Below are 25,561 nucleotides of genomic sequence, written 5' to 3' on the forward strand. Positions count from 1 at the left end.
TCTTAAACACTGCCTACCCTGTGTCTAGAATATTCCATTTCTAGACCCTCAAATGTGTCAGCCAGGCAAGGACAATAGAGAAATGAGTGCCATGGTGGCCAATAGGACACATCTGATTAGCAAGGTGCAACCCATTCTCCAGAGGCAGAACAAGCCACTGCCAGGCCTAGAAGGAAGGCGACAGAGGAAAGCGTGTGGACAATGGAACGGATCACCTTAACACAGCTTTGCTTGAAACGCCACACAATCCGGTGAGTGTGCAGAGCACAGGGCAAGGCCTTCTTCTCTGACACGTTATGAGGATTACGTCATTAAATAGGGTGTGACGTAAGGATGCTGCAGAGCCGAGAAGGTTTCGGTGGAATCTCCACTCAAGGGGCTTGAGTTCTGGTCCCAACTCCCTTCTCCCTAAAAGCTCCAGAAAAGTCAAAGATAACACTGGGGGACAGCAGGTATGTGACCAGTATGGCTGTAGCCCAGGGTTCCATGAGAAACAAGACAGAGTTGACAGAAGGTGGAAGGCAGGGGGTCAGCCCCAATGACTAGTCCTGAGCGAGCCTGCTATTCCTAGAAGGGTGTGGCAGAGTTGCAGGGATTCTGTCCAGGGTTCCAGGGAAAGGAAGTGCCATGCAGGGTCTGAAAGTTCCCATGCCATGACCTCCTGACCCGCTAGCTCCCTGGAAGTGGAGAGGACAGCTGGCAGCCTCTCTGGGGTCCCTGGGCTCTACAGAACTCTCTAACATCCCTCCCCATATTCAGAAGCACACGGACCTTGTCTTCATTCTCTGTGCGACTTGCCAGGTGTGGTGGAGCTGGCTAAGGACAGGTAACAGGCCCAGAAGGAGTGGAACCTTCCCAGCCCCTTCTTTGAAGTCTGGCAGGGACTCCCCTTGAAGTCCTAAGTGCATTTTAACTCCGTGGGATTCAACTACCACGTGCCAGGATGGCTCTTTTCCCATCTGGCCTCCACTGAGGTCTTGCTCCAACTCTTGCCCTTTTTCTGGAAACTTCTGTCTCTTACTGGCTTCAACTTCCATTCCAACTCTGGCGTATAAATAAGCCAGACTCTGCTACGCCCTGCTTTGCTTGTCCCAGAAGTTCTCATTTTAACTCTTTCCCCCCTGTGCCACAGGTCCCCGCTCCTCTACATCTCATCCCTCACACACTCAGACCCCTCTCCCCCTACTGTGTGTGTGTTTTGCAGGTCTTCCTCTCTTTCCCCAGGTTCCAACACTGTTCCTCTTCTGCTTCTCTAACAAATTGGCAGTGTTTTTCTGTGCACTTAACCCTGAAAAATCCACTTCATGCTTCCAAAAGTGGTTCCCATGAAAGCGGGAATCTGGCTCCAGCAGAGTGGAAAAGCCATGTTTGGGAATGGAAGCCTGGAAGTAAGGACTGGAGGGTTGTCACAACTGGGGGATTCCCCCCTGTTCTGTCCCTGGTGCTTATATACTTCTTGTATCTGTTGTCCTCATAGCCTCCACCCAGCATCTTTCCTGTCTAGAACTGCCCTTGCCTTGTGTTCTGGTTTAGGGACCTACAAGGGCCCCCTCCTAGGACCTAGTGGGCCTCTGGTCTGCTGCCGTCAGGGCCTTTGAGGGGTCAGAGGTGAGTCTGAGTCATAGGAGGATCTGGAGAGATGCGCCTCTAAGAACGCAGTCTTCAGCTAGGACAGTTTCTTATCTTCGCTGCTGGGTAGCTAGCTAGATGGTTGCCTGACCTTCAACAGGGCTATAAACAGCTTGGCCTGTCAGCACTGATAGGCGCTGCCTAGAACAGCTCAAGACACCGTGCTCCAGGGGCCTGGGAATTCCAGGAATCGCCAGCATAGCCACCCCCAGAATAGTTTCAGACTGTCCTCTGTTCTCTTCCCAAGGGTCCTCTGTTCTCCGTGTTCCCACCTTAGCTGGGAGAGTTCAGTAATACTGACGCTGAAACCGGAGGAGAGGCAGAAGGCCTCTGGACTGTGGCCCAGGCGAGCCTGCCAGGTAGGATGGAGGTCCTGAGAGCAGAGGCCTTCCAGTAAGGAGGCAGGCCTGACGCAGCCCACAGCCCCCTCACACACTAGCCTTATAGCCAGCCTCCTTTGCACACTACACACACACACACACACACACACACACACATACGGACAGTACTGTCCCATTTTATAGGCGAGACCATTGAGGTTGTGTTAGAATTGAATAAAGACATTTGTTTCCTTCCTAAGGTGGAGGGTTCCACAGCCATGATGGGGTAAGGTCCCACACCTAGCTCCAGCATCTGGCCAGAGGCAGGGACCCTGGTAAGGACTGGGCCTGTTGATCTGCTCCCTCAACTCTGCTTCCTGGAGAATTGGCTAAGGTGGGGGAGGGGAGGGGGAGAGGCCAGCTCAGGTTGCAGGCCTCTGCACCTGTCTGGGATAAATAAAGGCATTTGCCCTCCACCCTAGCTAGGGTGTCCCTCCTGAACCCCATCTCTGCAGATTCTCAGGCTTCAGTTCACTGAATGAGGGTCTTGGGGATCTCCTGCTCAGATTGATACCATAGTGCCTGTGTGGAGGCCATAAGCAAGGTGATACCCAAGCTTTCTCCCAGCTGCTCTTCCTGGGGGGAACTCAAACCTGCTTTTGAGAGAGGCCAGCTTCCACCAGTGCCCAGACTGACAGACAAAAAAGCAGGCGTGGGAGTTAGGCCGTGTCAGAATGTGTGCGTTTTACCATGGGCACCTCTATCCCGTGCAAGCCTCAGTTTGCTGGGCTCCGAGTTGGTACCCCCAGACTTCTTGCCTGATCACCCCTCACAGTTGCAGTGACTCTCCCTGGAGCAGGGGACTGCTGAAGCTGGGCAGAGTCCTGGCCTTGTGTCTCTGTGAGTTTCTGGTCCAGAGGTAAGCCGCGGCAGCAAATGCTAAAGGCCTAGCTTTCGCAGTGTCTGTCTCGCCATCTGCACTGGGCCTGAAATGCCCAAGCCTGGGATGCCAAACCCATGGTATCTGTAGCCCCCTAGTTGTATTTTTCAGGAGACTGCCAAACCTGAACACCATTGCTCGGGCCACCTTGCTCCAGGTGATTTGGGGTGTGTATCAGAAGTGAGCCGATCTCCCATTGCCCTGGCTTCTATTTTTAAATGTCTCCCTAGCTTTAGCTTACAGCACACCCCAACTGCCCTCTCTTTGAATGAGGACATTCTTCCTGCTGTCTAGTTTAAAACCTTTGTGCTCCCATTTAAGCCCTGGCCATCTGGGGCCAGGTGGTACATAGGTCCTGAGTGAGGTCATTGCCTTTTCTGGGTACCACTGATCCTGGAGATGAATTTGTTCCCATTAGATGGATCAGGGAGCACCAGCAATGAGCCTTGGGGATGTTGGGCTCAATCCTAGGCATAGGAGGCCAGAGGGCACACGAGGACGATGCGAGAGGCCCTGTCTTATAGAGGGAGGAAACATAGCTGCAGGAGTGGGCACTGTGCAGAGCCAGGGTTGGGGGTGGGGGTAACCACTGGACTCTCATCCCGACATCACTGCATTGTCAAGCAGAATCTACATGGTTTAGGGTGTCCTCTTAACAAGGGCCCTGTGGTTTTCAGGGCAGTAGGTCTGGAGGGCAGAGACTTCAGATCTGCAGCTGAGAGGGGAGGGACCTCGTCCTTCCCCAAAGGCCACTCTAAATGTCTAGCTTAAAGGTGGTCTGAGGATCAAGACTACTTCAGTGGGAATACTGGGCCCTACCCGTCTGTCAAGCACTTTCCAGGCTTCTCAACTACCACGGAGGGCTAGCCCCAGGTCCAAGGCAAGCCTCTGCTGCTCTGTGGAAGAAACAACAATCCAACCATGCCAGATTCCACCCTCATTCCACAGTGACATCCTGGAGTCTCACCCTTCCCCTTAAGCCCAGATCAGTCCTGCCAGGGGCTCAGCCACCAAGCAGGTTATACTTGTTCCCTGTATGCTTCTCAGTACCCTTAAGCCATGGGACCTTCAGATCTACCAGGACTTATAGGGTGCCTTATTTAACAAATACTGAGCAGATAGCAATAGCTATGGCCTAGGGGCTTGGACTACAGCAATAATTAAAGACCTTCCACTTTTTCTTTCAAATATGTCTATTTTTTATCTCTGGGCCTCAGTTTCTCCAACACAATGGAACCGCCCTCATACCACCTGATGCTTGGTGCCATTTCCATGGGCGGTGCTGTTGCTCACTACACCCTACAGGACCCAGAGGCCATTGTTGCAGCCAAGTAAAGCCGTGACAGACAGCCCTGGGCTCAAGTGAGGATACAGGTTTAACCCAAGGGCCAGGTGATGTAAGGTTTCTGTCAGGCCTGCTATGACAGGGAGAGGAGGGGCTGGTGTCTTGGGTCTGGGGACACTGGAGACCAGCAACCAGTCTAGCCTGGACTTATGTCATGACAGCAGGGCAGCTGGGAAAACGATCTGTCCATCTACCTACCTGTTACCTGCCTTCCCTATGCTAAGAATGCTCTCTCCTCAGCAACTGCCTGCTTTTAGGGAGGGACTCGAAGCTTGGGAATACCCCAAGCCTACCCTGCCAAGGAAGAGTTAAGAAGGCCCCACATTCTCTGCTCACAAGCCCACCCCCCTTGCAAGCTCAGCATTTCCCCTCTGCTCAAAATGCCAGCTATCTGCCCATAACGTCTTGGTTAGACAGTCAAAGTTCAGGGAACAAGCTGGGGTGAGTAAATTCAGCTATGGCCAAGATTAGACCAGGAATAGGGCTTTCCAAGAGCCTTGGGGAAGACAGACTGACTGGCTGATGGACAGATGGACATGAACGAGCCCCCATCCAAGAATGCCCTGCCCCTTTGGAAATAAGGCTTTGGACAATGTACACTTACCCGGGAGATAGTGAGGGGCATGTTGAAGTCCTTGCCTCCCTGAAGACGGAAGCCCCAGGGTCCAGGCCCAGTCAGAGTCACACTGTAAGACATTCTGGTGTTGACAGCAGCGGCTTCCTCTGCAGACAAATTGTACAGAAGTCAGGTTAGGGGACACGCATGAACCCCACCTTTCCAGACCATTTCTTTGCTCCTATCTCTGTTCCTGGTCCCAGGACCCCGACCCCTGGCCTTGCCTGCTGTGTCCCTTGCTGCCTGGTCAGGCTGTGCAGAGCTTCTGGGAGGCTCCTAAGAATAGCTGGGAGTGAATGCCATCGACACTGATATCTGCCCTTGCTGCGCCCATAAATGGACTGTAACCCTACACTGGGCCCGCCTGCCTGTGGCCTCCCAGCCAGTCCACCATGACTCACATGGCTAATATAGTCCCTGGGGAGGGGTGTCAGGCACCAAGAACACCCATCCCCGAGGGACAGGCAGGGAGGTCTGGCCCCCTTTATGCCCTCTGCGGAGCCCACACACTTTTGTTTTAGTCGGTGGGTCCAATCTGGATCCTCCTCTGGGTAGGGGTTTTGTTAGTCTGTTGTTCCTGGTAAGGACCATGAGTTGGAGCCTTATCCATTGTGGGGCCCTGAGGGGCATTGAACTTGGCTTATCCTCTACAGGTCTGCAAAACCTTCAGTTCAGAAGACTGCTGATTGGCTTCCAGCTCATTTTGATGTTACAGAACCAGACATAAAAATGACCATGTCATGGCAGTACTTTGAACATGGTCAAGTTCAGAAAAGGGCTCTTCACAACCATGCCCTTGGGATCCTAAGGGGCTGCTACCTTGGACTGTAAGAGCTGAGGTTCAGAGAAGTTAAACACATCCTCCAAGGTCACACAGGGAATGGACACAGGTTCCCATTGGCGCCTGGGCTCCTATAAATGGTACTTATGTCTGATAATGGGCTCCTAGCGGCTATGGACATCATTCAAAGCCCTGGCCTGGAGTAGCGGGTGCTGCTTGACCCCTTGGAAAAAGGTCTGAAGCTGGGTCTGGTGTTGTCCCAGCCCTGTAGACCCTCTGGGGCCCAGGAAGTTATTCCTGGCTCACCCGTCTCATTTGTGCCCTGGAAAACTTGACAGGAGCATGGAAAGCTACAGCTGCCAGCGCTGCACGCCAGGCTCCGTGCCCTTTGCGCAGGAATGGCAGCGGGTAGGGGAGAAGTGCCATTTGTTCAGCTGCTAGGACACGAAGTCAGAAGGGGCAGGAAGCATGTGTGGCATGCTTAGCCTACACCCCAGAGACAGAGTGCCCTGGTTGAGGGCCTTGGCTCTTTGGGGCTTCGGTCGGCATGACATTTGCGTTAAGATGTCCTAGAAGCCCGCCTTCCGCCAAGAGAGACTCATGATCTCTTCAGATCTCATGGAGTCTGGAGATGGCTCCCAGCTTGGGAAACTGAGGAGGGTAGGTTGTGGTGTGGTCTCTTGCTGGCCCTCTCAAAGACACTCGCCTAGAGGACTCCATGCAGGCCTGGACATGAGCAATTTCCTAGTTGCTACATCTCCAGGCTCCCCTCACCCAGCCTGGCGTATGTGGGATGCATAAGATCGCTGATGTTACAGGGTTGCTTGGTGATTGGTTCAAGGTCACAAAAATAGCAGGTGGGAGAAGCTGGCGGTGGGGAGGGGACTTGTACTCTTTCCCTTGGTCTCACCACCTCCTTTTTGTTCCATGCAACTCCACCTTCATGGGTTAGGAGGTTAGAACTCTGTCTCTCTCCCCTTCCCATCCCATCCCTTCCCATCCCATCCCATCCCATCCCATCCCATCCATCCCATCCCATTCCTTTCCATCCCACCCATCCCATCCCATCCCTTTCCATCCCACCCATCCCATCCCATCCCACCCATCCCATCCCATCCCTTTCCATCCCACCCATCCCATCCCATCCCACCCATCCCATCTCATCCCATCCCACCCATCCCTTTCCATCCCATCTCATCTCTTCACATCCTCTGCACTATCCCATCCCATCCCATCCCACCCATTCCATCCCATCCCACCCATCCCATCCCATCCCATCCCATCCCACCCATCCCTTTCCATCCCATTCCCATCTCATCTCTTCACATCCTCTGCACTATCCCATCCCATCCCATCCCATCCCATCCCACCCATCCCATCCCATCCCATTCATATCCCTTCCCTTCCCATCCTTGCCCTAGCCCATCCCATTCCATCCTCTGCACTATCCCATCTATCCCTAGCTCTATTCTTGTCCCCCAGACCTATCTTTCCTTCCCAACTGGGGAAGATCCAGCCACACATAACAATAAAGAAAGGGCTGACCCTGGACCTAGAGCCCCACTGAGGCTGACCCTGGAGCCCCAAGAAAGATTGACTTTGGACTTGGAGCCCCAACAATGCTTACCCTTGACTGGAGCCCCAGTGAGGCTGACTCTGGACCTGGAGCGCCAGAGAGGCTGATCCTGGACCTGGAGCCCCAGAGAGGCTGACTCTGGACCTGGAGCCCCAGAGAGGCTGACTGTGGACCTGAGCCCCAGAGAGGCTGACCCTGGACCTGGAGCCCCAGAGAGGCTGACTCTGGACCTGGAGCCCCAGAGAGGCTGACTCTGGACCTGGAGGCCCAGTAAGGCTATACCTGGAGCTGAAGGCTCTTTCTCTGGACTCTGGCACTGCCTGATGGCTTGCTTCTGGGTAAGGGAGTGGACTGGGAAGGTGTTTTTGAAGGGGAAGGCCAGCCTCCCTCTACCTCCCCTGGGAGACCCAAAGCCAGTTGGAGAGCAGCTGGCACTCATGGGCTGGGCAGAGCTCCACACCTCCCTGGGGAGGAGGGGATGGACTAAACTGGCCTTTGTCCCTCCTCTAATTTGCTCCTTTCCAGGCCGAAATGGATTTTCAGGAGTGAGAGTCCTTAGGGAACAGAAAAGGAAGTTGCTGGAGGCAAGGAGACCAAGCCTTGTCTCTTCTCCACAGAAGCACCAGTAGACATGTTTACCATAAGAAACCCTGCTTTTTATTTTCCTGTGCTCTGTCAGATCCACGTCTGGAAGGAACTTAGATCACTGACACAAAACCATCAGGAAGGGCAGAGTGTGCGTACGTGTACTTAGTGTACATACAGATAGGTACGATGTGCCTGCAGTGCCCCTGTATGTGTGAGTGTGGACCACAGTGTGACATGCTATGGGAGAGCTAGGGATGAAGTGTTTCAGGTGTGCCAAGAAAGTATATGTCCAACTTTTGACTACTGGCAGCAGGGGACGCCAGGCTGAACTTTCTGAACCGGTGAGATGTCCAGCCTGGTCACAAAGGCTAGCCAAGATGCTCAGCTCATAAATAAATGTTGTGTTCCCTGGTGCCATCGCTACTGTCATCGCCTGGACAATCACAGCATACAGTGTCTAAGGAGAGGCGGAGGCTGCCGGAAGTGAAGCAGGAGAGAGAGCCTGGGTCCACGCTTCGGGCAGAGCCCAGGTATGCCAGCTGCACTGAGAAGGCAGGACCATGCTTTGGGGAAGAAATTTTGTGGTGTGGGAAGGGGCCGGAGCTGAGTCCAGTGTAGCACAGGAGACAGTGACACCTCCAAAGCTTGGGGGATAATCCAGGGTCTGTGCACGTGGCAGGGAGGTGATGGGGCTCAGTACGTAGCAGAAGGAAGGGAGGGCCGGTGGGCATCCTACATCCTGAGGTCCAGGCTGGGGAGCTGTCGCTTGGTCTGAAAATAAACAGTACACATCCGTTTGTCTCTAGGAGTGTCTCACAGGAGCAGCCTTCCAATCCCTCTTCACATCTGAGAACAGCAACAGATGAAGGCGACTGTGTAGAAGGGCCAGGCTGTGGTCAAGGTCGGGCGTGAACCTTCTCAAGGACTACACCTGAAAGAAGGAGCCAGCAAAATCTTAGGATGTTTGCAGGATAACCCCTGGGATATCCTCAGGCTCATAGGTGCCTGAGGTTCAAACTCTTATGCCCCCTCTCTGGTTCATCTTTCTTCTGCAATCCCGCACATGTGTGAGGGCTGGCACCCCCCTTTATCCTTGCTGCCCTAAATTACTCATCCTCTTCCTGCCTTGTAGCACCAGCTTCCTCAGGAAGTACACCTCATAGGCTTACTGTGCCCACCAAAACCTCCCTGGGGGCACATCAGATGAACCTCGGCCATACTGCAAAGGTGATTAAACCCCTTTCTGGATCCTTGCTCCCCAGGGTCTGGAGATCCCTACACAGTTAACCACTCCTACCACCTGCCCCTTCCTTTCTACATCTCCAATGTTGTCCCCAGGGTCTCTCTGAATACTTCCAAAGTCAGTCTCTCTCTCTGACTGTCTCTGTCTCTCTCTCAAACACACACACACACACACACACACACACACACACACCCTGTTGCAGGACACCAAGTTCCTTCTCCTACACTCCACTGTACTCACTTAGGATGTTCACACAGACAGCTCAGCCCTTTCCCCTAGGGAAGCCCAGGGAGTTACCTCTGTGTGCTTGTGACTTGATGTCAGTGTTTATCACTTGTGTTTGGCAACTGTTGATGGCTGACCCTCGGTGCTAAAAGCCCCTCCCCATGGTCCTGCCTCTATCCAGGAGAGATATTGTCTTCAGCCATTTCCTGATCTTCATAGGCTACTACCAGGCTTTGACTTTGGCCTCTGTGGTTGTGCATAGTGTCTGGGATACAACGTAGGGGGCAGGAACTCCCCTATTGCAGAGGCAGCAGCAGGCTATTCATAGGGAAACAGACTAAGGACAGAAGACCAGAGAAGCCTGTGATCCCGGAGTGGCTAAGGAAGCCCAGAATACCTAGCAGCTTATAGAGGCTATGTGTAAGAGGTGAGGGTAGGGGAGCTGCCAGCTGAGGGGGAGGACCTGCCTGGGCGCCTGTACTCATGGCATTTCCAATGTTCCAAAATACGGCCTTCTCTAACACCATCAGTATTCCCTTCCATAGGCACTGGGGCTGACAGCTGGCCTTCTTTTTATAGCTACAAGTGTTCTGGGTGACATGGTGAGCTCGGGGCATTGGCAGTGAGCACTGACACAGCTTGCAGCCCCCTCCCCCAGGTATGTCCAGCATCAGAATCATCCAGAAAGGTGGATGTCATCTACACCCCATTGCCCATACAATACAGAGGCATCACAGTGACAGGCAGCATATGCCAGGAACTCAGTCCACACATGCATGAGTGAGTCATTCCCTGATGCAGACGGCATGTCTTCATGAGCACATACGATTATAACCCCGCACCTGTCATGGTACAATACAGTCAACCGCACATCATGCACACATGGTCACACAGTCACATGCAGATGCTCCCCCAGTAATAGACCACGCTTAGGCCCTGCTAGGGATGTCTGGGAATCACGGAGCTCTCCAAGTGGGCAAGGCAAAGTGGGGATGTATGGGAAGAGGGTGATTCTGGAGTCCTGATCACACCGCAAGCCTACCTTTCTGGCCACATCATAGGCTACCTGGCCTGGCTCCCTACCCCTTCACAAACTGACAGGTACCTGGGGGTTGGAAGGAGCCCCGGCTTCCCCATCTTCCAGATCTTGACTGAAAGAAGATTGTCCACTTGCGTGCTGGGCAGCCCCCCACACCGCCGCTGCTTCCGTATCTGGCCAGCCCTGGGGAGGTGGGAGAGCAACTTTGAGGTGAGAGGGACAACTTATTTAGAGCATGCTCACACCTCCTCCTGCTCCAGCACCAACATTCATTGAGGGGGACCCAAGCCATCATTTACAAAGTTGTCACCAAAGCCCAGGAAAGTACATACTGGTGTTGACAGTGTTTGCCTGCTTAAGCATGTGTGTATATAGATAGGTGGCCTTCATGAGAGTCAAGGCCTCTGTTAGCAAATAAGACAGACTCCTCATTTTCTACTAATGGCTTAGAGATCCCAGCAAGCTCTGCAGCTTAACAGAAGGCCCCAAGGATAGAACAGTGGAAGACAGCTGGGCAGTCCAGCTACGCTGGCTCTCAGATCACACAGTGAGGATGGGGTGGATTAAGGCCTGAAGCCAGGTCTGATCCCAGGCTAGTACTTCCCCTTTCCTGCACCTTGTAGCTCTTCACACCTCCTGTAAGGTGGTGGTTTAGTACTAAGGAACAAGGACCCTGAGTCAGCTCTTGCCATGGGGAAAGAGGTGACTTAGAAAGCCCATGTTTAGACTAGACTACTGCTGGGTGACTTCTGACAGCTCATCTCCTCTCTGGGTATTCCTGGTTGTCACAGAGGGTGATATACCAGAGGTTAGAAGAGGTGACGTGTCCCCCAGTCTAATATGTGGGGCTGGTTGGGAAAGGAAAAGTGAGGTCCCAGCCGATGAGGGCCCAGCATCCTTACCACCTCACTCTCAGAACCCAGGGACTCTTGCCGCTTCCGTCCAGAGATCCAGCTGAGGTCGGAGGACTGGCTGCTCAGTGTGGAGCGATGGGTAGAGCGGTAGCTTAGGGACGGGTGGCTGCGCTGGCCTGGCACTCCAAGAAGCACGCCAAGGCAGGGCAGGTGCTGGGCAATGGCTGCCCTGCAGGAGTCACGTAGCTTGTTAGAGCCAAGGGTCATGAAAGGGGAAAGGAAAGGACACACTGATACAGGTAATGGACAGACAGATGCTGGTAATGGGGATAGACAGACAGCAAGGTGAAAGAGACCATGCACGCCCAGGGTTGATGGGATTAACAAAAGAACCAGGGAGTGGTGGACACAGAAGGAGAGCCTTGGGTAGTGGGTTCAAGCACAGAAGTCACCTCAAGTCCTAACATGGTTGCCCTAGGCCACATCTCTGGGAATGGGCGCCATAGATACACCTAAGTACTATGGGCTGGATGGACTGAGATTTGCATCAGGAGATTAACAAGGGTTTGACATCACCAGACTGAAAACAACTCTGAGGGCCCACGGCAGTGCTTTGTTGTCATTCTTAGTGGGCCTGGAACCTCATTACCTCAGCGTGCTGCCAGGGACCTTGGTGGAAGCAAGCGTGCCCTGCTGGGGTCTTTGCAGGATGTCACAGCCTGGGAGTTCACCTTTGCATAGGAAGTACCGCTAATGGGTCTGCCCTGGCTGACTTATGACCTAGCTCTGTAGTTAGAAATGGCTTCCACGCAGGTAGCCATTGATAGCTTGTAATATATGTGGAAAAAGAGGGAAGCATGCTGCAGACCCTTTGCAGCGGCACTAGCTGCACCAAGATGTTCGTCACCCCCCCCCCAACTGATACACGTATAAGAAATCAGAGAGACAGATAACCTCTACCTTCTGTAAGCTCAGGCCCTCCATGCCCCTAGGCGGACCTGGAGGCCGGAGGAGGCCTCACCTGTACTTGGGGTGAGCGATGGCATAAACAATGGGGTTGTGGATGGCAGAAGCCTTGGCGATGACAGCTGGCACTGAGCTCATGTAGGGCGTCAGGATGTGTGAGTACCTAGGACAGAGAAGGTGTGGGATCCCCTAATTCATATCCGTGGTTGTCTCCGTAGCTGACTCTGCTCAGACCCAGACCAAACCATGCCATCCAGCCTAAACCAACATAGCCAAACCAGCCCCATGTGAGAGACTGACAGTGCCAGTGAGGATTCTGGTTTAAGGTGGGTAGGAAGGAAGCTAAAGATGGTAGAGGGTGAGGTTCTGGGAAGAAGATATGTTACACCTGCAGTGGCTAGGTCCTACTGTCCCTTAGAATCTGTGGAGTTCACAATACCTCTCTATGTCACTCAATTGTCCCTGGTCTTCAGATCCTCTCATGCAGAAATGCTGCTAAACCCTCATCCCATCTTGTACACTGTACCCTTAATGTCCTAGAGAAACTTCTGGTAGGCCCCTGAAGGAGACTGCATTGTTACTACTCAAGAAGATTGGTACCCAAATAGCTCAAAGTACCCAAATCTCATCCTCACAAAGTACTCCAGAAATCTAGCCCGTGCCCGTGATGCTGAAGGTGCCGTGGTTACTGGACTCAAGCCACAGAAGGTACTAGAGAGAACCTCTTTAGTGGTCCATTCTTAAGTAGCAGCAGCTCTGATTGTGCGCCTATGGCTTGGAATAAGAAGGAACCTGAACCTCAGAAATATCTGCATGTTCCCAAGGAGATGGAAAGTCCCCAGACTATCTGTGTTTAGCCGGGGCTCCCTCAATATATCCCAAAGCTTCCAGGAACTGGATAAGCCTTGTGGGGAGAGGTGTGTCACCTGGGGAGGGTAAGGCTGTCAAGCTAGACCTAGGGTGTCAGGATGGCTGGTTTGAGTCAGGCTAGAGGGAGAGGCTACCTGGATCTGTGCCCTAATCCCCTAGACCAGTGCTATGGCTCCTGCTCACCCAGCAAAGGCCACCAGGGCCACGGTAGAGTAGGGAGCCCAGGAGAGCACGAAGAGGAGGATGACAATCAGTGCCACCTTGGCCATCTTCCACTCACTCTGCAGTCGACGCCACTGCTGCCGCCGTCGAGGGGACTCGCCGCAGCCCTCACAGGCCCTAGGGAAGTTGCATCTTGGTTGTAGCAAGTACCAGGGTCACAGCTACTGGGGACATATAGGAGGGACCATCCTTTCCTACATGGGCAGCTCTGACTTCCAGAAAGTCCATTCTCTGAGCCTCAGCAGCCCTCCTGCTGCCAAGACTGAGGTCTTTGAGCCCTCCTCAGGGGATCGTGTCTCTGGGGACTTTCCTAGGTGCCCTCATCCCACAAGCACAGGTGTTCACTGGTCTTAATCCACCCGCATCTGAGTGCGTTCTGATGGGGGGACCCTACCGTCTTTGGTCCAGCTCCGCACAACACACTCACCGGCCTGTTTCCCGGATGGCCCTGAAGATGGAGATGTAGCAGCAGATGATGATGAGCAGGGGGAGGAAGAACACGAAGCAGAAGAGCAGCATCGTGTAGGCACGCACCCGGGGCGTAAAGGTCATGTAGTCCCAGGAGCAGGATGTCAGCAGCCCCTCAGGCACATAGGCACCTGAGAGCCGGGGCAGGGGGTCAGCCTTCACTGCGCTGTTGCTCAAGGCTCCTTGTTTGGTAGGGGCTTCAAATGTGGAGCCTGGGATTCCTAAATACGACCTGGCCCCAGCCATAGGCCTACCCTGCCCAGAACTGAGAAAGCCAGAGGCAGTTGAGAGATGTGAGGAGAGACTCCCATGTTGGTTGTAGCGGGGACACCAGGCTAGCATTGACTGGAGCTAGCCCCTCTGTGGGACCAGGGTCATGATCCTCAGGGCCAAAGCCTTGCTGTTTGTCCTGCCTGCTGAGGCCTCTGGCTGGTCCGACTCACTACAAAGCCAGCACTAAATATACATTTCTGGCTCCCACCCAATAGCCCCCATATTTGGTGACAGGCTCCCTGACTGATCCCTTAGTCCCTGGTAAAGCACTCTGAGCTTCCCCCAATGCTGGCAGGTGCCCCTGAATTCCCACCTGACTGGAGACTTAGGTGATCCATGAGGCTCTCTGCCAGCTGGCCAACCCAAACTTCCTTTAAACTTCCTCTCTCAGGCCATCTGCCCCTCCCCCCAATAGCACCAGCCCACTTACTCCAGCCAAAGAAGGGCGGCAGGCTCCAAGCCAGAGCATAGAGCCAGACACCCAGCAAGACAAGGGCCGTCCGTCTTTTGGATCCCATCCCGATGGTGGCCAGTGGACGTGTGATCACCAGATAGCGGTCCAGGGCTATGGCTGTCAGGGTGATCATGGAAGTGATGCCAAAGACAGCCCCACAGAAGGCATAGAACTCGCAACCTGTGGGTAGACCAACTTCCCTAAGGCCCTGGGAAGAAATTCCCAAAGGATGGAACAAACTCAGATCCTTCCCTGCCTCCCACAATACAGGACTGAGCCATTTCCATCCTGCTGGCTTGCTACATCTGGCCAGGCTGGCAGGGATATCAATACCAGAATCCCATCTTCCTGTGTGCTCAGTCACAGAATTCAGGGTGCTGCCCGCTGTGCCCAGCAAGAGCAAACCACCTCATCTGTGCCACCTTCCGCCGCCGTGGCATCTCTCTCTTAAGACCCCTTTCTCCCTATTGCAAAAGCAAAACAGAACAAAAACCTGAGTGTCTACCTGTCTCCCCAAAGAGCCACTTCTTATAGAGGCTGCTGGCGAAGAAGACCGGGGCCTGCGTGAATGACATGAAGAAGTCGCTGACAGCGAGGTTGATAATGAACATGTTTGCCGGTGTCCGCAGGCCTCTGCTCCTGTGAGGTCAGAGGAAGGCAGGGCATGCTTCCCAGTCCCTCAAAGCTCTGGGGGCCTTCCCTCACCCTCAGCTATTCATGCATACACATGCACACTCATGCTAATATGCTAAGTGTCCATGGGCACACAACCATGTTGTGCACGCACATACAACCCTACACACATTAAGAGACACTGGCTCTTGGGCCACACGTGCGTCTCTCAGTCCAGCAGGTAATATGGACTAAGGGACCTTCCGTGGTTGGTCCCTCAGAGTGAAGTGAGGAACAGTGTCTCCAGGAACAGCGGTGCAGCCCAGAAGGCTGGCTCTCAGTCACACCCTTTTCTTCTTCTCACCCCCAGGATTATTCCCTCTGTGTGACTCCCTCTGTCTCCTTGGACAATCCTCTGGCCCCAGTGTCCCAACAGTGTCCTTAGCTACCCCTCCCACTTGCTCTGACACCTTCTTACTATCTTTTTGTGCCTCCTCCTTCTCTTCTTCCCTTTCTCCTTCTTTCTCCTCTTCCTCCTTTGCTGCCCAGTTTGGCCCTATGCCGTTCAGCCTGCTCCTTCACTGTTCACTCTTGAGGTGGCAAAGAGCCCAAGACCTATGACTGATCAAGGGTCAGATACCCTCACAACCCTCCTCCATGGGACAGATACCTTCACAACCCTCCTCCATGGGACAGATACCTTCACAACCTTCCTCCATGGTACAGATACCCTCACAACCCTCCTCCATGGGACAGATACCTTCACAACCTTCCTCTAGCACAATTTGTTTTCAGATTTGCTCCTAAGGGAGACATGATGGTCCCCTTTTCCAGAGGAGAGTACTAAGGATTTGGTCCCCATCACAGCTCAGGAAATTGCAAAGCCAGGATTCATTTTCCAATCAATGCACAAACAGGAGGAATCACAGTGATGGGGAAGCCACAGTTCCGTGTTGCAGAGAAGACATGGGGCTCAGGGAGAACAGATGGCTGGCTGAGTCCTTCCACTGGTCTGTGATGGAGTCTGAGGTCTGTGTTAACTTTCTAGCCTGCCTGCTTTAACCAGCAGGACAGAGGGGAGGGGTGCACGGGTGGCTACTAGGACTGGATGCTGGGAGTTAGAGGATCCTGGTGTCCAGGGAAGCTTTTCAAGGCCGAGGGAGGATTCCTCTGGGAGCAGAAGATGGCAGAGGTGAATTTGGAGCAGGGTAGAATGAGCAGGGACCTGAAGGTCCTGGAGTACCTTCCTGCCTCACGGTACGCCTGAAGCCCAGTGGCCATGTGTGTGTTATTCAAGGTTCCCTGATATTTTTTCCCATTTTCATCAGCTTGAAAGTTGATGCCTAGACCTGATATGATAGAAGGCGTGGTCCTTGCTTCTCTGCCCATCCTAAGGTGCCCTGGGAAGAATTGGGTGACCCTTTGCCCTTGTATTCTGCCCTATCTGCATGACTAGATACACATAGTGCCCTTGACCCAGCCCCACCAACCAGGCACCTGCAGAAGGTGTAGATGACTGTGAGATTGCCCAGCGTCCCTGTGAGCCCCACCAGCAGGATCACCGTACCCAGGGTATAGTGAGCATGGTCTGGGACATCAACCGTGGGGAAGGGGACCCAGGCAGCAGCCTCAGGTCCGGATGCCTGTGGAGAGAGAAAAAGGAAGGTATCACCTACAGATGTCCCTGGCAAGGAAGAGTAAGTTCCTAATAAGGCAAGAGGGAAAACTCAGGTCCAGGTGAAAAACTATTACCAAGCCATAGGAAAAAGTCCAGGTCTTTCAAAATTTAACCCCAAGCCCCCATATGCGTGCAGGTGCTGGGCTCCTAAGTGCAAGGTGAAGGGCTTAGGTCACCTGCTGGCAGCTGGCAAGACAGATGGAGGCCTGCAGAGCAGGGACATGGCTCGGGTGACCTTGAGTACAGCCTGCTCCTGGGCACTGCCCTCCCAGTGTAGGGACAGACACCCCATCGCAAGTCTCAAGGGAGGACTTGAAACCCCTGTAACATAGCTGAGGATTGACATTGAAGCCTAACAAAGAGGGAGAAAAACTTTCGACTAGAAAGAAAACTTAGGCTCCTCAGGGGTCCCTGCTAAGAGGTCATTGTCCTGGGAGGTTAGCATATGGGGACTGGGAAGGATATCTCCCAGGGAAAGGGAATGCTCTGCTCTTTGTCCTGACCAATATCCCACTCAGGCCTGTACAAATCGAAAGTCTGGGCATGGCTCCTTCTTATAAATTTCCACAGGGCATCTAGAAAGAATAGATGTCACCAGTGCCTGCCTTTCTGGTCCTTCCATGATCTCTGCGGATGAAGACATTGCCCACACCCTCTTTTCTCAGCCAATTTGTAGGGAAAGCTCAGAGAAGTTCAGTGATACCCCAGGTCTTTTATCAAAGCTCAGACCTTTTCTCTCTCCTGTCAAAGTGGGGGTGGGAGGCAGGGCTGGGAACTGGCGTCTCTGCACACACACACACACACACACACACACACACACACACACACACACACACATGCTCCCCGAACTTACCGTGGGACTCACAGACAGAAGCTGGGCTCTTGTGGAGACAATCTGAGTGCTGTTCCAATGGCTGTGCAGGACAGTGCTGGCTGTAAAGCTGGGATCCTGCGTTAAGCCTGGTGGGACTCTGGGCCCTGAAGGAGAGTCCATGGTAAGACTCTCAGAGAAGTTGAGGGAATGAACGGCTCCGGGACGGGTTCGCAGAGTTCCAGTTCTACTCCATCCTCAGTACTGAAGCCTGGCCCAGCGACTGCCTGTTCTCCTGCCGGGTAGGCGTAGATCCAGCTTGGAGCTGCTCTCTGGCTATCGACTGCTCAATGTCCGACGAAGCGCAAAGGAATGAGTGTGCAGTGGCAGGATCCCTCCACACTTTTAAGTAGGGAAGAAGGGGACTACGCATGCTCAGTGACTCCCTGGTCTGGTAGTCTCAGAAGTGGGTCCCTGATGAGTCCCACAAGGCTCTGATGGTGGTGACATGTGTGTATGTGTGCGTGTGCATGCTGAAGGGACACTGGCAGACTCAGTCCCTGGACACTGGGCAGGAGGCTTTGTCCTTGCACTCCCTTTCTTCCTAGAACTCATGAAGAATGGTCCTGTTTGTTCTGGGGGTCATGGTGGTCGCTGGGGAAGAAAACCTATGCAAGTCTATGGCATCTTCATACTCCCTGCATGGAGAAAGATTCTCTAACGTCATCTTCTTGTCAGGGACAAGAAGTGGTATTTAGGGGGATGCAGGGCTGGGTACCTGTAGTCTTCCTGGCATGAGAGGCTGAGACACAGGGATCACTTGAATTCATTAGTTTGAGACCAACCTGGGCAGCAAATTGAGACCTTGTCTTTACAAAGAAACATAGTTTGCAGGTTGGAGAGATGGCTCAGGGGTTAAGAGCTTATGCTGGTTCTTTCAGAGGACCCAAGTTTGGAGCCCAGCACCTAAGTCTCTAGCCCCAGCCTCTGATGCCCTCTTCTGGCCTCCTCCGGTACCTGCATTCACATGCACACACACCCACATGCAGATATACATACACGTAAAAAAATCTTTAAAACATATATATATATATATATATATATATATATATATATATATATATAATTAAAGAAACTAAAACACCAAGGCTCATCAGGTCTGTCTCCTTCTCATGTCTAGGGGCATGGGTCAGGCTTCTGTCACATCACGGAGCCAAGGACAGGGTCAGGGACCTACTTCTTCCTACTGTCCTTTCTGATGATGTTCCACAGAAGTTTTATCTGGGAGCAGGGAGCAGCCAAGCTCAGGTACGAGACAGTCAGATCCTGGCTGCCAGAGGAGTAAGGAAGTGTCTGAGAGCACCAGCTTTCAGCTTTCCAGGGACTTTACTGAAAGTTAGCTTCAGGATCTAGCAAAGGGTCGGGGAGGCTTGACCACACAGAAAGTGGCCATCACAGGCAGAGAAAAGCAGCCATTGGATCTGCGTCCTTGAAAACTGCAAAAAGCATACAGTTCTGGCCACCAGCCTCTGTTCACATGCAGCTCCCCAAACCTTGTCTGTCCCCTGCTCTGGGTTCCAGCTCAAACAGACCTTGTCACCACCATCAAGGAAGCCCTCCCAAGACCTGGGATGTTCACAGCCTCCTTAGCACTCATCAGAGATGTCACTGGATCAGGTCCCCTCTCTCCCGGGGCTACAGACAGGCCTGTTTTGTTTCATTCTGTGACCCTCCCTCTGTGTAGAGCAGTACCCCCCACACTGTACAAGGGCACACAGAGCCCCCTTAACCCTTGCTTTTCAAGGCATGACCTGAGGGTCAGCCACTCAAAACCAGTGGGACTCAGGTGATAGTAGGGTGCACGGCTTTCCCCGGGGCTGGAAGGAGCTGGGACTGTCCAGCAGGCGGCCCGAGAAGGAAGATGCTCTCAAGGGCCCTGCGGCTGCAGAGCAGAGCTGGAGGTACAGAGAACTCGTTGCTGTCGTCTTTGGCCTCCTGTCTTCAGCAGGTGCTAACACCTCCCTGGAAGTCTGATAAAGGACTGGAAAGATGTGGCACTTGTGACACCGAGCTGAGCAGGGTGATGACGCAGACTGGCAGCAGCTAGCCTCCATGTGCCGCCTCCCCACCCTTCCTACCCCTCTGTAGCTGTCATCAGTGGGGTTCGTGGATGGCAGTACACCTGCAACACTCTTGATCTTTGATGCCCTCACTCCAGTTCAGGGGGTCCCTTCTGAGTGCTGGTTTGAGCCATGGGAGGGGCAGCGGTGCCAACCTTTGGCTTTGACTAGATGCTGTGGTGCCTCTGTTCATCCCGAGCCACCCTGGCTTCAGCATCTATGAGCGATCCCGCTTCTCTCCCCGCCCCCACCCCACCCCAGCCACTGTTCTAAGGGAGACCACGGGCTTACAGCCCGCACCACCTGAAGCCTGCTCTTTACGCTTCCACAGCGTGCCTGGCTGGAGGTGGGAAAAGCTTTTTAGGCCTCTCATCCCCAGAGGGGCAGCCAGGGGCATGGGATATGGGAAGTCTAAGAGGGCTGAGAGCCAGATACAAGGTTGCCACAGTGACAGGAGTGTGTTGCTCACTTCACATTAGATCTGCAGTAGGCCCTGGGAAGGGGAGGAGACTGCACTCTGGGGGAGCACAATCAAGCTGGCATCACAGACACTGTCCACAGGGCCCTGTGCTGGCTTTGCTTAAGGGTCTTCCAAGCCCCAGAATTCTTGAAGAAAAGCACCCAAAAGTCCTCACCAGGAGATCTGATTGTGAAGCCGGGGAGGAGGCTCTTGACCCTGCCCATCATCATTTATGGCCACAGCATCCACAGCACAGGACATCTCCACCCCATTACAGGCAGAGGTATTGTAATTCCAATTTCAAGTCTTCCAGGCCTCCTCTGGGAGATTGGCCCCCTCACCCATGGGCTATATGGTTACCCAAAGGCTCCTGGGAAATTCCAAGGAGCTGTTTCCAGGGGAATATTAAGTGTCCTAACAGGCACCCGGCCAACAGCTCACCTGGGGCCTCCTTTACCTGGAATGGGAACCTCCTTCTCATGGCCCAGGGGAGGGGCTAGAAACAAAACCTCTAAGGCTTCCTTTTGCTGTGGTTCCTGCGCATCTCTTCCTCCTTCCCTGTCCTGGGCCTAAGGATGCTATTCCCAGCCTAGGCTGCCCAAGGAGCCCGATGCATGATCAGTACCTTGTGAATGACCCGAAACATCTAAAATTCACCCATTTCCTCTGGCTTTCTCCTCCTGTGGATGACTCCTCACACCCTCACATGGCACTCTTCAGGGCCCCCTGGGTCCCCTCCTCTGAACCCTACATTAGCCAAAGGAAGCAAGAGGGGGAAGTGGTGACTCCTAGGAGGCATGGAGAATGTGAGAGTCTGCTGTCACATTCCTGTCCCCACAGAACACCTGCAACACTTCCTGATGGTACCCATGCCCCTGGCCTAAGCTGCTGGCCCCGGGTACTCAGCCCTACAATCAGTGATGGATTTAGTCTATCTGTGCTGTGCTAGTTAGTGCAGTCTGGAGCGCTCCATCATCATTCTGAGATGGGTATTCATTCATTAAGTGTCTGTAGCCTGGATTGCCACCATTCATTCATTAAGCTTTATAACCCGGGTTCCATCATTCATTCATTCATTCATTAAGCTTTTGTAGCCTGGGTTTCCATCACTCATTCATTAAGCTTCTTATAGCCCAGGTTGCCATCATTCAATCATTCATTAAGTTTCTGTAACCTGGGTTCCATTGCTCATTCATTAGTCTTCTGTAGCCTGGGTTGCCATCAGACACAACAGCCGCCTGGGTGAGCTCAGTGTCTAATTTGGGAGGGGGTAATGTGGTCATGTTCCAGAAAGCAGCCTGGTCTTCCTTCCGGCAAACATCCTATGGGGAAGCACAAGTAAGAGAAAGTGAGACAGGGGCATCAGGAAGCACAAAGTAAAGGAAGCAGAAGTAAAGGGCCTGACTCAGACTTTTATCTTGAAAAGTGACCGCACACCCAAGATAGACATGTGGGTATGGAAAAACCCTGTGTTTCACATCTCACTGCCCATTGGAAGTGATTGCACGTTGCCCAATTTAAAGATAGAGCCGTGTTCCTGAGAGCTCCATTACTTCTTTGCTTGTGCACAAAACACCATGGCCTATTCAGAGGCTTATATACACAAAGATCGACTCCTTCTGGTGCTGTACTGTTATGGAGGGAAAACACGGGGCTTTCTCAATGTAGTTCTGTTGATCCAAGTCATTCCGTGCAAAGGAGGGCATCTTTGTGAGAGAGAGAGGAAGAAGAAGGGGTCCGTTTTGATTTATGACAGTCTGGAGTAATCGCTGATGGCCGAGAGGGCAGAGGTGTCAAAGACAGATGAAGCGGGACTCTCAGAGACATTCTCAGCCAGAGTATTCTGCCGTAGAACTCTGGACCTGGAACTGCTCGGGCTCCACGCCACCAGCCCTCGCAGGACAGTTCTGCATGGAAGCTGCATTTCTCTTTTGCTGTAGTTGTCCACATGCCAGCTTTACAGCAAAATTGCAAAGCTGCAAGCCATGTAGGTTTTCTTTTCCCATCAGGCATGGCACTGTCTTTGAGGGATTAGGAAACGAAAAGTCTGTGAGAAAATGTGTAAGTAAAGTTCCCCAAAACAAACTTAATTTGAAAATTGACCACACATGTAAGATAGCCATGAGGACGTAGAAAAACCTACTGCGTGGGTGACCGCGTGTTTCACATACCTTGCCATCCCTCTGCCCCTCAACAAGCGGTTGCTTGCTGAAGACTGATCTTGTGGCATTTCAGCTTTGTTGCTGCCACCCCAAAGATCTAGGGAGTGACACAGAATCACACGCCTCTGAGCTCATTGCCCACAGACTAAACATAGAACATAGAGCAGCATATGATGTGATGTTCATGGACCATCACAAACGGTGACCCCTTAAGGTTGTCTCGCCCAGTGATGCTCTGTGAATTTACTTTGTGATGCTGACAGCATAGTGAAGTCAGATATATATGGGTGTATGTGTGTGTGTGTGTGTATATAACATATATATATGTGTGTGTGTGTATACATGTATATATGTGTGTGTACTGTATATATACATGTATATATGTGTGTGTATACATGTATATGTGTGTACTATATCTATGTATATATACATACATGTGTGTGTAAGTATATATATATATGTAAGTATATATGTAAGTATATAAGTATATATATGTATATGGGTAGATACACATACACACATACTTCTTGGGGCATATCCTTGTCAAAAAGCAAAGCAGAACTACAAAACCATGCTAAGACATGCCTCAGAGGCCTCCCAACTGCTTTCTTTTGTTTGTTTGTTTTTATTTTTGGAGACAGGGTTTCTCTGTGTAACACCCTAGCTGTCCTGGAACTAGCTTTTGTAGACCAGGCTGGCCTCAAACTCGCAGAGATCCCCTGCCTCTGCCTCCCAAGTGCTGGGATTAAAGGCATGCACGACCACCACCCAGAAACCTCCCAGCTGCTTTAAGAAACACATGGTGGCGCTAGACACTCACCTCACCCAGAGTTCAGGTTCCACCTTCGCAAGACTATGAAGAGGAGGCAAGGAGCAAACATGCTGCCATTCCCCTGGATCATGATGTCTGTACAGCACACCCTCCGGGTGATTTCCTGGGGCTTCTCAAACGTCTGCATCTGAGTCCATCATCAGAGACTTTGATTTGGTTGGCACTGGGAGCTTTTAAAAATGCTTCCTGTCGCCGGGCGGTGGTGGCGCACACCTTTAATCCCAGCACTTGGGAGGCAGAGGCAGGCGGATCTCTGTGAGTTCGAGACCAGCCTGGTCTACATGAGCTAGTTCCAGGACAGGCTCCAAAACCACAAAGAAACCCTGTCTCGAAAAACCAAAAAAAAAAAAAAAAAAAAAAAAATGCTGCCTGTCAGGGCTGGAGAGATGGCTCAGTTGCTCTTCCAGAGGTCCTGAGTTCAATTCCCAGCAAACCACATGTGGCTCACAGTCATCTGTAACAAGATCTCGTGCCCTCTTCTGGCCTGTAGGCATACGTGCAGGCAGAACAATAGATCTTTTTTAAAAATGCTGCCTTGAAAAGGGATCCATGGCGGCAGCCATCAGGTGAGTCAAGACAGGTGCCTACAAATACATCCAGGAGCTATGGAGGAAGAAACAGTCCAACATGATACACTTTCTCCTGAGGGCACCAGGTTCTCAGCCTGAGATGTGTCAATTGAACTCAAGGTAACTGTCTTAGCTAGGGTTTCCTGTGAAGAAACACCATGACCATGACAACTCTTTTTTAAAGATTTATTTATTAATTATGTATACAGTATTTTGCCTGTTTGTATGTCTGCAGGCCAGAAGAGGGCACCAGATCTCATTACAGATGGTTGTGAGCCACCATGTGGTTGCTAGGAATTAAACTCAGGACCTTTGGAAGAGCAGGCAATGCTCTTAACCTCTGAGCCATCTCGTCAGCCCCCACAGGAACTCTTTTTTTTTTTTTTTATTTTGGTTTTTCGAGGCAGGGTTTCTCTGTGGTTTTGGAGCCTGTCCTGGAACTAGCTCTTGTAGACCAGGCTGGTCTCGAACTCACAGAGATCCGCCTGCCTCTGCCTCCCAAGTGCTGGGATTAAAGGCATGTGCCACCACCGCCTGGCCTCCCACAGGAACTCTTATAAAGGAAAATATTTAATTGGGGCTGGCTTGCAGTTCAGAGGTTTAATCCATTGTCATCATGGCAGGAAACATAGCACTGTGCAGGCAGAGCTGGTGCTAGAAAAGAAGCGGCATGTGCTACATCTTGACTCACAGACAACAGGAAGTGGTCTGAGCCACTGGGTGGTATCTTGAGCATACATGAGACCTCCAAGCCTGCCTCTGTAGTGACACACTCTCTCCAACAAAACCACACCTACTTTCACAAGACCACACCTCCTAATAGTGCCACTCCCTTATGAGGCTGTCTTCTTCCAAACCACCACTTTCCATTCCCTGGCCCCCAAGAGCTTGTAACAATTTCATAGTATTTAAAAGTCTAAAGGTCAAAGTCTCTTCTGAGATTCATGTAGTCTCTTAACTGTAATCCTCTGTAAAATCAAAATCAAAAAGCAAATCACATACTTCCAACATATAATGGAACAGGATATACTTCATCATTTCAAAACACAGGGAAGGGGGCACAGTGAGGAAATACTGGACCAAAGCAAGACCAAAAACAAGCTGAGCAAACTCCAAACTCTGCACCTCCGGGTCTGATGTTAAAGTGCTCTTCGTATCTTCAACTCCTTTCAGCTTTGTTGACTGCAACACACTTCTTTCTCCTGGGCTGGTTCCACTCCCTGTTAGCAGCTCTCCTTGGCAGGTATCCCACGGTTCTAGCATCTCCAACATCTTGGGTTCTCCAAGGCAATCCAGGCTTCAACTTCACAGCTTCACACAATGGCCTCTCTAGGCCTCCGTTCAAAGATATCCCTGATACATGCCTGACCTCAGCAGCTTTCTGTAGTCACAGAAGGTTCCATAACCCCTTTTTTCTATCCTTGATTCTAAAACCCAAACCGTGTGTGTAATTATCTGTCCTGTTCCTTTAAGAGACAAGCCACGCCCCCACCCTCATCAAGCAAGCTAATCTTCAGCTTCCAGTGTGAGTCCCTCCCTTTTCTGTCTCTCTCCCAGAGAGGTAGCTGCTGTGGCTCACCCCCCCACCGCCATTTCTCTCTCTCTCTCTCTCTCTCTCTCTCTCTCTCTCTCTCTCTCTCTGCCTCTCTGTGTTCTTCTCCCCTTTCCCCTCCATAACCCACTAAACAAATATCCAACCTCACTCTGCATAGCATGCCTATCCTTGTCTCTGTCTCTTGCCCACCATGTGGTTTCCTGCCCAGGACCTGTAGCATGGTCTCATGGCATGCCCATCTGTCTGTCTCTCCTAGTGGGACTGGATGCCCCCTTGAGGTCTCTCGCCCACCACGTGGCTCCCTGCCTGGGACTTGCTGCCCCTCATGACCCATGGCAGCCATTTGGGGATCT

At 52.2% G+C, this 25,561-nt stretch overlaps 2 protein-coding genes across 6 annotated transcripts in view; both read right to left on the minus strand.

The window, feature by feature from the left end:
- The window catches only part of Ldb3 (LIM domain binding 3), a 57,686-nt gene extending 52,543 nt beyond the window's left edge, over positions 1-5,143 (minus strand). For all 5 annotated transcript variants that reach the window (XM_057769807.1, XM_057769806.1, XM_057769810.1 and 2 more), the window contains exons 1-2: positions 5,075-5,143; positions 4,839-4,957 (exon numbers count right to left, since the gene is read on the minus strand). In XM_057769807.1, coding sequence (XP_057625790.1) covers positions 4,839-4,931 — 93 coding nt within the window. In that variant the 5' untranslated portion in view covers positions 4,932-4,957; positions 5,075-5,143. The remainder of the gene's footprint in view (positions 1-4,838; positions 4,958-5,074) is intronic.
- Positions 5,144-8,527: 3,384 nt separating this feature from the next.
- On the minus strand, positions 8,528-17,693 carry Opn4 (opsin 4). The gene is made up of 10 exons (XM_057770657.1): positions 17,553-17,693; positions 16,519-16,664; positions 14,915-15,048; positions 14,386-14,589; positions 13,642-13,813; positions 13,176-13,331; positions 12,178-12,285; positions 11,205-11,385; positions 10,369-10,485; positions 8,528-8,566 (listed from the first exon to the last, which is right to left on the minus strand). The coding sequence occupies exons 1-10, from the start codon at positions 17,691-17,693 to the stop codon at positions 8,528-8,530; spliced, it is 1,398 nt and encodes a 465-aa protein (XP_057626640.1).
- Between the last annotated feature and the right edge of the window lie 7,868 nt (positions 17,694-25,561).

This window comes from Chionomys nivalis, chromosome 5, assembly GCF_950005125.1.
Source record: "Chionomys nivalis chromosome 5, mChiNiv1.1, whole genome shotgun sequence".
Lineage (NCBI taxonomy): Eukaryota > Metazoa > Chordata > Mammalia > Rodentia > Cricetidae > Chionomys > Chionomys nivalis.